This window comes from Pollicipes pollicipes, unplaced genomic scaffold (genome assembly GCF_011947565.3).
Source record: "Pollicipes pollicipes isolate AB1234 unplaced genomic scaffold, Ppol_2.1 Scaffold_3447;HRSCAF=4054_pilon_pilon_pilon, whole genome shotgun sequence".
Lineage (NCBI taxonomy): Eukaryota > Metazoa > Arthropoda > Thecostraca > Pollicipedomorpha > Pollicipedidae > Pollicipes > Pollicipes pollicipes.
Window position 1 is genome coordinate 2,999,299 of NW_023596297.1, and position 12,031 is coordinate 3,011,329.

Sequence of the window (12,031 nt, forward strand, 5' to 3'; positions counted from 1 at the left end):
TTAACTAATCGACGCCCCTATTCTAGGTGTAGCCCTGTCTGTGGGATTGGTGGAAAATCGGTATTAAAGAGGTCAAACTGGTATCTCGAGGTATAGCACGACCCGAAAATGACCCCATATCATGGGTGTCCATTTTTAAGATGATTGGGGCCGGTGTCTTGGAATTCACCATGGGGGATAGGTACGGACAAATTATCGGACATATATATGTATATATATATATATATATATATATATATATATATATATATGTGTGTGTGTGTGTGTGTGTGTGTGTGTGTGTGTGTGTGCGTGTGTGTGTGCGCAGGGGCGGCGCACCCGAATTTGGGATGGGGGCAAAGACTTGACGAAGGGCCCGAAACCGATGGCCTCCTACATTTCGGTACAGGTGCGCAGCCGGAACATTGACAAGGGTAGAACACAGGGTTGACAAAGGGCCCCTGATAATGAGAGCCTTCCCCAACCAAAAATCACCAGATATGACCAATTTATTAATGAGAGCATGTTTGTTATATTTCTCATTTTTACCTTATATAACTGGAATAGAGGTTACAAGCTACCGCAAGATCAATTCTGCCTGAATTTCATAGTTAATAGACTGAATAAATCATGTCTTAACCAACTGCATGAAATAAGTCAACGACACTCTTTGATTTACAATGGTCCAGTCGACTTTTTCTCAACGGATAGAGCTCAGAAGTTTTTTCAGGATGTTATCCGGACTGTATAAAGGAATTAAGGGCCCGCAACTTCAGATCGAAATGGGTCAGCAATTGTTTGTCTGGAAAAGTTCAACATTCAATCAGACTTGGCCAGTGATACAAATTATGTCACGTAGTATTGAACGTGCGTGCTCGCAAATCTTGGCATTACACCTGGACGCCAGGCATTGCAGTCTCCAAGGGCCGCACGCCGTCCGCGTGCCTGACAATACTCGGCGGCCAACAGATGGGCGAAAATAATGACACATACAATTGACAGAAGTACCTTTGAGCGCTTTAGGACTTAAAACCATGCCTAAAAAGGTAGCCGGGCACATATTTTGAGCGTGCGGTTTTTAGATTGATGAATTGAACGGTTGGGAGCACCACGAAGTGATGCTGGAATCTGGCGGTAGAACTTGAGAGGTAGGGGTAAAATTTATATTTTTGTGTTGCTGCAGCTGTCAATCTGTCCAGTTAATCACACCAACCCTGCTGAAAGCATTATTTTTCAAAGATATAATGATACTGGATGAAATCATTCTTTTCAAAAATCATCACAATTGTGCAGTACCGTTTGTGAATGGTAATGCACAAGACTGCATTCGTGGCTGTATTTGTGAAGCACGGTAATAAGTGTAACGCGTAATCGTCACGCGGCGAAGCGTTACATAAGTACACAAAAGCTTATATGCTGGCGCTAATATGCAAGGCAGCCATATAGGAATACACACCATCTTCTCTTTTTAAGGTGCGCAGTCGAAGGGATTGAGGCTCACGCCGAGCCATTGCTCGTTGTGCGAGCTTCCCCTACTACCCGATTGCGGAATTCCAGATCAACGGTGGAATTTGGCGAATGGCATACCGCATTGCTCGACACGGTCCGTCCTGCTCTCTGAAGTCTCTCGACCTTTTGCGCAACCCCGCCAAGGTAACTCAAGACCGTGGTTGTAACCAGCTGAGCCATCACGACGGACGAGGAATGAAAAGGAAACATATATCAAATTGCAGGACTTACCTATATGCATTCTTAAGCCTCTGCCAGAAACAAAACGCGACGGTGGAAGTGGTGATGCCGCGTGATGGCCATTAACTTCATCGTGGTAAAATTTGGGAATATGAGCCCGTTTGTGAAAATTTGTGTGTAGAATGTGTTTTGTCCTACAAGAAGCCGATAGGACATCGAATGCCCCCCTATCAGACAATAGAAAGTGGGGTCTCCTTCGTTCGCCCTAAACGAGCTCGAATCCGGGTCTAGTGGTGCGCCTCAAAACTGTAGATCGTCGTTTTTGGCCTCCACTGCGACTGCATGGTGTCCATGGCTCGACCAGTGGCCTGCGCAGCACGAAGCCGATTGCAAAGACACGCTTGAATTCAGCATTCATTCGCCATTGTCTGAAATGCGGTGTTTATGTTTCATTTCATCAGCACAGTGCAATAACTTTTTGAATCAATAGGTCTGTAATTCAAGATGCCGTCGTCTTACGTCTTAGGAACGCATAGAAATACAAACTTGAGTTTGAAATATGTTTCCAGTCTGTTTAACTTTAAGTTTTCTGTATCTCAGAGAACTGAAAAGTATAAGGCGCCAGATTCCACACTGTGGAAGCTCTGTCCGAAATTGGCGGGGGCGGGGGAGTCCAGTATTGGTGGGGCCTAGCCCAACTTTGGGGGGCCGAGCTCACCATTGACGGGATGACCATCAAAAAGATATAAAGTCCCACCCTCGGTCACAAGTGGCAGTGAGACGGTAGAATATTCATTTGTCTGAAATGCAATTTGCATTGCTATTTTACGGTTCCAAAGAGTGGGACATGAATATGTGGTATAACGAAATTCCAGCTTTAGTTTACCCAGATCCAGATGCGATTGAAATCCCAGATTCCAGGTTGAGGACAGGCTGGCCTTGACCTCGTTAGGGACGGATGTTAGTATACACGGTTATCGATTGACATCTTTTTGGGTGAGGTACTTTTCCCCATGTCCAAGTTGCCACACCTCCCCTCAAGGGTGAGTTTGCTCCCGCCAACGTCCCGAAGCCTTAGCACAAGCACAGCATTAAAAATGGGAGCTAAAAATTGTATCAACATTAACGAGGATTTTAATAAATGCTTCACAGGTAAAAATAACAAAGCAAACTACAACTACGACGTCATGTTCAATTTAGTACATCTGGCTGAGCTAGTCACTTTTAGGGCTATGCATTCATACCGTATTTTGTGTTTGTGTTGCATGCTGCATGTTTCTAATTACGTGATGCTTATTGTCTCTGATCTGGTGTTGTGTTAATATCTAACGTTCTCCCATTCCTTTGCATTATGTCAAGTTTCACTAATTGCAACAAGACTGCAATTATTATTCTGCCACGGAACAAGGCAGCTCAATACTAGGCAACACGCCACGGCATTTTTAACGCACGCTCGGGTGGAGGTCAACTTGACCACCACGAGGGTTTTTCCGGAATGGTTTCTGAACGCCGCGGCGTAGCCGCGCCAAATTTTGCGTAACTATAGACAATTGAATAGAGGATCGTTTAGCATTGAAAAATCAGATGTACCTTGTAGGGTCGGTAAGGTCTGTACGAGGTAGTTTCTGGTGCTCATTTTGGATTTATTGAGGACAGGAACCGCAAAAGACGTCTTCCACAAACTTCTTAAAGGTCAGAATAGATCACTTACCCAAACGGTCCAGGTTAACATTTCGTTTTTCGCAACGAACTGCCTTGTGTAATTTTTGTCGGAGGATTTCGCTTATTCAAGTGCAAAACTCAAAGCAGTCTTGCATGATTTTGGTCCCATTACTTTCGAAAGGTCAGACAAGGTCACTGACCTTAAATTAGCTTGTTCTTTTTCGCTTAGAACAGGTGTCTAGGTTTTGGAGACAATTTGGAGACCAACTTGGAATGTGACCTTGTTTGACATTATTTGGCGCAAAGGTCATGACCTAGGAACCTCAAACTTTGATCCAAATATTTTCACCTATAGACTAACACTCTGTAAATTTGGTGTCATTAGCTCTCTTATTTCCTGCGATATTATTTTCCATCGAAGTCTCTGCCCAAAACTTGATGTCTTCCATTTTATCAAAATAATATAGAACACTGATTTTTTAGATTCAAAAGAGCTCGCGGCAATGGTTCTCCATTGGACTATCATCCAGGGAGCGGCGGCCTGACTGTAATGGTTAAGGAACGGGCCTTTGAAACACAAACAAGTGCACAACAAACAGCTTAGTCTAGCTGCCATGGCATTAGCGTGTGCTGCCTTGTCGAGTGTGGAACAAACAATAGGTTTGACGGTATGCATCGTCTTGGGTTTGTCCATTTTCGTTTTGACGAATTAGCGAATGTGCTAATAGGATGTTACATGGTTAGACGCTTGTAATCTTCTTGGTGTTGAAAATTCTTTGAACGGACGTCACACAAAATGTCTTAAAGTTTTAAAATCCTCTGGAAAGCAATGCTCGAGCCATTGTTTTGGGGTGGCTACTTCAGATGACGAAAATATGTCAAGATTTGGCTGCGGTATATGTTATGACTAACAGGGGCAACAACACAGGGTCCAGAAAGGTCCAGACCGCTGGGAGATGATTCAGCCGTGGTACTCAGGTTACCCCTGTTTTGGTCTTTGTCCTTTAGTCCCTGTCCTTTGGTCTTTGTCCTTTAGTCCCTGTCCTTTGGTCTTTGTCCTTTAGTCCCTGTCCTTTGGTCTTTGTCCTTTAGTCCCTGTCCTTTGGTCTTTGTCCTTTAGTCCCTGTCCTTTGGTCTTTGTCCTTTAGTCCCTGTCCTTTGGTCTTTGTCCTTTAGTCCCTGTCCTTTGGTCTTTGTCCTTTAGTCCCTGTCCTTTGGTCTTTGTCCTTTTGGCCCTCAGCTTATCTTTGCTTCAGCATGAACCGCTCCAGGTGCTCTCCAAGTAGTTGCGGTGTCACCAAGAGGGGGTGGGGGGGGGGGGGGACGTGACCTCCTCTATCACCGGATAGGGGCGACATTCACTCATATCCTACCAACTTTCTTGCGGGACAAAATATTTTTTTTCACAAAGATTTTTACAAAAGGCCCCATATTCCTAAATTTTACCACCACGAAATTACCTCTCATCAAAAGCATGGCATTGCTACAAATCTAGCGCGATGCTTCTATGATTCCAAAAGACCGCTCGGCGACATTCTCCTGAGATTGCCCGAGCGGATTCAATGGCCCGCGCATTGAGGTCAGGGGTGGATTATGGGCGATTGGATCATCTCGTGTCTGCAGTCTGTGGATATATCACACTTGTTAAGGGAAAGATGAAACTGATATCAGATTGTGGTGCGCGTGCTACAATGCAATATCCTTAATTTCACAAGTATGACTGCTATTTCCGTACGGTTTGTTACTGACCATCACGCGTCATGGCCACTTTCACCGTCGCGTTTTTTTTTGCCGAAGCTTTTAAATGTAAAGAGATACAGCCCTGTAATATGATGTCTGTTTCCTTTTCATTCCACGTACGTCGCTATGGCTCAGTTGGTTAGAGTGTCTGTCTTCCGATCCACTCACACGTGGCGGAGTGGGTTCGAGATGCTTAAGTGCTCGCTATTTACCATTTACAGACATGGCCTGCCGGCGGTGGTAGCGGCCGGTCTAAAGGTCAGGTGACGCCAGAGGGCAGGACGGACTATGCCGAGCATCGTAGCACGTAAAACTTTCGCTACCAAATTCTACCGTTGATCTGGAATTCCGCGATTGGATGGTGGGAGTCATACATATAAATTCATCCGTTTAAAAAGCTCGGATAAAATATTCTTCTCTGATTTCGCACCTGATTTTTTGCATTATGGATGTTTAACGTGATAGCGTCGGTACATAATGATTCGTTTGTCCAGTGCGGTACACGACGAACGACCATTTGCCCGACAATTCTGATGATTTTTTGCTTTTTTGACGGATATTTTAATCCAGTACCATTGCATTCCCGTTGTGTTCGCCCCAACTACCAGGGTGACAGGCAGGCGACGCCATATTGCCCAGAAGCTGAGTACGTAATAAACCTCCGATGACGACGGCGACGGTTGGGGGACGAAAATCGTTCCCCTCAAAGCTTAAAGGGCTAAAGCGATGGATGGAGGACTAAAACGATGGAGCAGAGCGACACAAAATCTTATGTACCTGTTTTGGTGCTATCCGTTTTATACCTTGGGGAAATTTGAAATTCAAAGCAAAATCCGAGATGAGTCTAAAGATAAAGTGAACAAGTTAGAACCCTCATAACACAGTTACATCTGAACTACTCGGTTAACGTTGCAGATGTGTCCCGTTATGTGTTGCGTGAACATTTACTAGATTCGGTTCATCTTTAAGCACTCTATGGTATTATAACATGTAGCGAAATGGTTTTGATTGAACATTCTAACAATGGTTGGCAAGACTGGCAGGAACCAGCTTGAGAGCATTGCTCCTCGGCGCGCTGCTAAGCCCGAATCATCATCATCATCATCAGATATTGCCTCTGAATGGCTGGCTCGTATTTTCCGTGTCATGGCTGACCGAGTGCCTTCGTTATTTGCTTTACATTCTTCGATTCTCGAAACTTTTATCAGCAGTTAGATATAAGAGTTGAGCTAAAATTTAGGTGTTTAATTCAAAACCTTAACGTGACGATCACAAACATATTGCGCAAACGAGTTGGCCAATGGCTTCTACCTTGCCGCAACGGTGGCACGACGCCAGTTTTTTTCTAGCCGTCGTGTTGGCTGAGATTTGGCGAACTTTAGCTTTGGATAAAAAATATTGTTTGCTGCTTAGAAATTACCATAGCAATCTTTGTACTGATTTGACAGAGAGAAAACCTATTACTGATGCTTCATGCTATTTCATTTTAACACTCCGAAAGGTTTTGTTAGGTTGTCTGGGGGGCGTGCTCTGTTTCCTCATGTTACCATTGTCATGTAAGCATATAAGCCACTAATATAACATTGTTAGAAATAATCGATGTTCCAGGCATGTAGGACTTAACTACTGGAACAGCAGCTCTCCGTCCTTTACTGTACTTTCTTCTCCCTCCTCCTTGTCCTCTGCGTGTCCGTATTTGCCCTTTTCCCTGTGTTGGAATGATCGTGCCCTTCATGGTATATGTGTGAAACAGTTGTTCACCTAAAGCGGCATCGAAGACACAAATGTTGATTGCAGATAAGACGTTTTACCACCAAACACCGGCTACCGTTCTGCAAAACCACCAAGGACATCGGGTAAAAGTGTATTCCACTGCCTCCGTCCCATGATATTGCGCAAACTGGCTGGCCAGCCGTTTCTAACTAGCTCTAACGCGATCACGAAGGCAGTTTTTTCTAGTCGCTCAGGCGATAATCCGCTCCGTCTGAAAATAAATCCGTGAGCATCACAATCGCGCGCAATCTGCTGGGATGTTGCCGACCTCACCTCAGTGTGAGCCTTGTGCCATTTACACCGCCTGTTTGTCTGTTTGGCCTCCGCATGCTGCGTTGTGCAACTCTTTCGTAAATCCTGTTGCATCCAGGTCACACTCAGCCGTATATAAGCCAGCCGCCGCGGCGGGTCTGCATGTAGTCTCTTCTGCCTGCTTACCCATCGTACATCGCAGAGAGCAGTGATGAACTTCATACTGATGGTGAGTGCAGGAGTGGGTTTGTTGGCTTTCCACGAAACGGACGTGGCCGCCTAGCATTGAAAACAGTCTTCAACATGTCCTTGGTTAGTTTGACATTGCTGAGTACTTTGTATGATGTCTGGAGCCCGCAGCTCTGAAATACATCCATGTAACAGCGCATGCGAAAAGTAGTTTTAATGGCGATACGCCTCTCCATCATATTCTATTCCACTTCTTATATTCAGTTTTACTGTGGTGGCATGTCAGTACAACGCCTGCGACGAGACTTGGTCTTGATTCTGCTTGGGTGGAATGAATTTCAATTCGGAATAATGCATCTGGCGTTGAGTCCCAATGCAGTGAACATGGAATCCTGAAAAGCAGATTCAGACCCGAATCCAATTTTGTCAGTCATCTTTGCCAAATTGAATTCCAGTCCTAAATCAGGTTATTGCTAATAAAGAGCAAACTGCAAAATAAATTTCCATCTATAGGTGCACGTTAGTATGCTGACATATGCAGCATGTCTACGATATCTGTATATATATATATATATATATATATATATATATATATATATGCATACGTAGATATATAAGTTATATAGCCATGTATATGTGTATATAAATCCATGCATACATGCATATATATATATATATATATATATATATATATATATATATGTGTGTGTGTGTGTGTGTGTGTGTGTGTGTGTGCGTGTGTGCGTGTGTGTATGTGTGTGTGTGTGTGTGTGTGTGTGTGTGTGTGTGTGTGTGTGTGTGTGTGTGTGTGTGTGTGTGTGTGTGTGTGTGTGTGTGTGTGTGTGTGTGTGTGTGTGTGTGTGTGTGTGTGTGTGTGTGTGTGTGTGTGTGTGTGTGTGTGTGTGTGTGTGTGTGTGTGTGTGTGTGTGTGTGTGTGTGTGTGTGTGTGTGTGTGTGTGTGTGTGTGTGTGTGTGTGTGTGTGTGTGTGTGTGTGTGTGTGTGTGTGTGTGTGTGTGTGTGTGTGTGTGTGTGTGTGTGTGTGTGTGTGTGTGAATGTAGTATTTCAAGACATGAACACCCTAACGTAACAGCGCAACACTGACTGTTCTGCCGAAATTTCGAAGCGAATTCCATCACTCTGATTTTGTTTGCATGTCCATAGAAGTGGAATAGGTTCTTAAATCCACCACCTACCTATTTGAATTATGCTTAAATAATGATCTGCGGCTTACAAACAACGCCAGGAAAGGTCGTGAAGGCAGCCTAGCAGTGCAGGCTACCGTATCGTCCGCATAGTCCGAAGCGATGGTGAAACCGTTCGACCCATAGGCGCACCGGCAGTCCATCGGCATTGGGTAATGCCACCTCTTCTGAAACTGGTGTCCAAAGTAACAGGCTGTCAGCCAAGGCGGTAAACTTCGGACGCCAATACCACAATACGCATAACACAGTTCACTATGACCCATATCCATCCATATTCAGCAGAAAAAGCTTAAGCCGCCGTGAATTCATCTTCGTCGCTGGCTGACCTCATCACGCCTCGCCAGCACCATAGCCAGCCAATCTCCTACAAGGTGACGGCAAACAAGGCCGCTAAAGGTTTATTCAGCAGCCTTTCCTGTAAATTAATGCAAATTTGCAATGCCATTTTCAGATAAATTTGTTTGCTTTCAGCCTTCCTGAGTTCCGTAGCCGAGGTTTTGATTGTCTAAATCATGAAGATTGACATCATTCACGACTGTTATAGCTTAGCTTTACTTAACGCTGCCTTACTGGTTGGCAGGCCTGATCTGCCGAAACAGGCGGCGGGTGGAGCCATCGCCCGTTCTCCCCGACTGTCACGGCTTACCCGGTGCACATGTGTGCACCTGATTGCTCATTGATGTAATTCCTGCTCCAGGTCGTGCTGCTGGCGGCTTTGGTGGGCGTCGCCTGCGGCTCCCGTGGCTATGACGACCATGGCGATGACTACTACTACTACTACAGGCGCGGGGGTGGCAGCGGCAGCCGCTACGACGGCGATAGCCATTCTTACAACAAGTACCCAGGGAACAATGAGTACTATGGCAAAGGAGGCGGTGGCAGTCGGCGCGGCTATGGGTCCCGTGGTGGAGACTACAATGAAAACTACGGCTATAGAGGCCACGGCAGCGGAAGCTACCGTAGAGGAAGCTACGGCAATGGAGGCAACGGACATCATAGCTACGGCCAAGACTACACAAGAAAGTGAACTGTACTGGCATAGTCTGCGTCGTCAGTTCTGCCCCCTCCCCCCTCCCCCCTCTTCCACATCAAAAGACTGTAAACGGCAGCAGTGTGTTTGGCGTGTCCTGGAACGGTGGCAGTGGTCACTTCCAACAACGAATAAACTTCCTGCTCACGGGAATACTTGTGGATTTCCACGTCTCTTAGCTGCCGCTGTACACTTCACGAAATGTGCTTATTTGAACGTTTTTGTCTCGAACGACCACTCGATTGCCAGATCAGTGTACTGGCAGGCATCTTGTCAGCGGATCTACAGCCACAGTAAAGCTTGCGGGCGGTGGTTGATATTCGTCGACGACGTCAAAGTTTGACCAACGATGCTGGAAAATGCCATTCCAACAGCTAGAAGGAAGTGTAACTGCTGAAACCATGTTGCACGTCAAATATATTGGAAAACATGAGCCCGCTTACTTTCATGCAAACAGGTGTGGGCAAGCGTTTTGCTAGCTGGCAAACAAGCGCTTCAAGTTTTCTTGTCGCTTGAATATATTAATGGGACCCGTTGCTGAAAACAGCCACGTAAAGCCTGAACTGCGAAATTGCTCAGGCATTTACCAGCAGCCACTCATGATTGGAGAGCATGCCTTAACGCGCCTGAGCTTAATTGACGACACGCCAGTTCAGTTTTCGTGCGGGAGCCGGCATAACCTTGAAACGCACGATGCCATTTTGTACCACAAATGCGGTTTTTCCGTTACCAACGAGGGTTGCCAGGTAGTCGAAGATAAACACGTCACATCGTCCCGCGGAGCCTAACTGTGGCATTCGAAGCCACATCCAAACAGTTTTGACAGACACCACCCGAGCACAGCTTCTGAGGTCACATTCAGGCGGCGTTTGCTGGAGTGCATTGCCTGCCGGAAGTACACCCGTTGCTGAGGTCCGGACTCAGGTGTTTTACGCCGGTGGTAGCTTTCTGAGCTTGTCTGAGTGCTGCGCTACCTGTGTTTGAACTGGTGATGGGATACAATATGTCAGGGATAGGGCAAAGTCTTGCCAGGCGCTGATAATTTTTGGAGACATGTGGCGTTTGGGAGCAGTATGGAGAAAGCAAGAAGGTCGATGTCTGCATCCATCACCTGCACAAACATGTGGCATACTGTGACTGTGTGCATCGGCGTAGAAGCGTTTCAAGAAATGGGGGGGGGGGGGAGTGGCGGGCACGGCATCTTTAGGATCGTCTCCTGGTGACGGAGGGGGGGGGGGGGGAATTCAGACTTTGTCTGCCATCGCACATTTTGGAGATAAATCATTGGGACTTTACGACGTACTCAGCTTCTGGGGCTATATGGCGTCGCATGCCGCTGCCCAAGGCAGGAGCGGCGGGCACCGCGGAAATCAAACTCCGTACCTTTGGATTCCCAGACATGCAGCGGTTAACGCAGACACGTTAAACACTACACTCTCGGCACACTTTTTATAAACAAGTAAATCTCCTGTTGCTGTGCTGCACAGACATCTGCAGGTGTTTTTGGCAATTGAATTATATTCTCTCTTTGACTCATCCATGCCATTCAGCAAACAAAAATACCCAGTTACCTAACATTACTCGTCCGGCTCAGCATTGTTTTCATTGACAAGACAAAATTTTATAACCGGGAGGGTATTTTCGTCATTGGGGGAGGAACATTTGCCTCCACAGCTTTGGCCTACATACCAATGTAAGGACCGGGCACAGATCAGCCAAGATTTTGAATTTACATTCATTTGAAAGTCCCAAGGCTTTTCATAAGCCTGGATCTCGCCGGGCATTGTTTAAGAAATGAGGTTTTGTCACAGCATTTTAAACAGAACAAAATTTGGGAAATTTGGATGCGGCGTGCCAAAAATAAGTTTAGTAAGTAAAGTTTAGGCCCTTTTGGCTCATTCTCGTCTAAGCCGTGATCCAACCCGCAGTAGGCGACCACGGCTCTGGACCGGATGCTCTTTCGGCCACGGCCGCCAGCCGCATGACCGACTGTGAACTGATCGTATTACCGCTTTGTTCCATGTTTTTGGATCAGCACCACTATTCATTATTGTGTAAAGCAGGTTAGACGCCTGTTATAGTGCCTGTTTCCAAATTATTTACCCACGCCTCACACTACAGCTGAGTATGTATAAACATGCGGGAAACTGCTTGTCTCAGACATGAACTAGTCTACCGCGCATCCACTTGCCTCTCCTGCAAGGTAACCGGCTTGGTCCCTTTTTGTTTGCATGATGAAAGAATGCATGTTGTTTAACAGGCTGCGTACCTGTAAGGGCCATGGCAACGTAACCTTGCTGTATTTAGCCTAAGCACGCAGTACCGGGCGCGGCCGCATCACCGGCCGCGACCGTTCACAAACCGTCGACGGCGCGTCCGCCGGCACAGCATCACCGACCCACGCTGGGGTGCGCGCATCCGGAACACACTACAGCACCGTCGACAGTGCACGTACACTGCAATAAAAAGGAAATTCGGTTTCCAAGGAAGCTAGTTTGTGTTCTCGGCCTCCC

The 12,031-nt window shown here is 46.2% G+C and overlaps 1 protein-coding gene across 1 annotated transcript; it reads left to right on the top strand.

Annotated features, from left to right (window-relative positions):
- The first annotated feature begins 7,268 nt into the window (after positions 1–7,268).
- LOC119092676 (abscisic acid and environmental stress-inducible protein) lies at positions 7,269–9,944 on the top strand. Its single transcript, XM_037215644.1, has 2 exons — positions 7,269–7,324; positions 9,186–9,944. The coding sequence occupies exons 1-2, from the start codon at positions 7,307–7,309 to the stop codon at positions 9,513–9,515; spliced, it is 348 nt and encodes a 115-aa protein (XP_037071539.1). The 5' UTR covers positions 7,269–7,306; the 3' UTR covers positions 9,516–9,944.
- Positions 9,945–12,031: the final 2,087 nt, after the last annotated feature.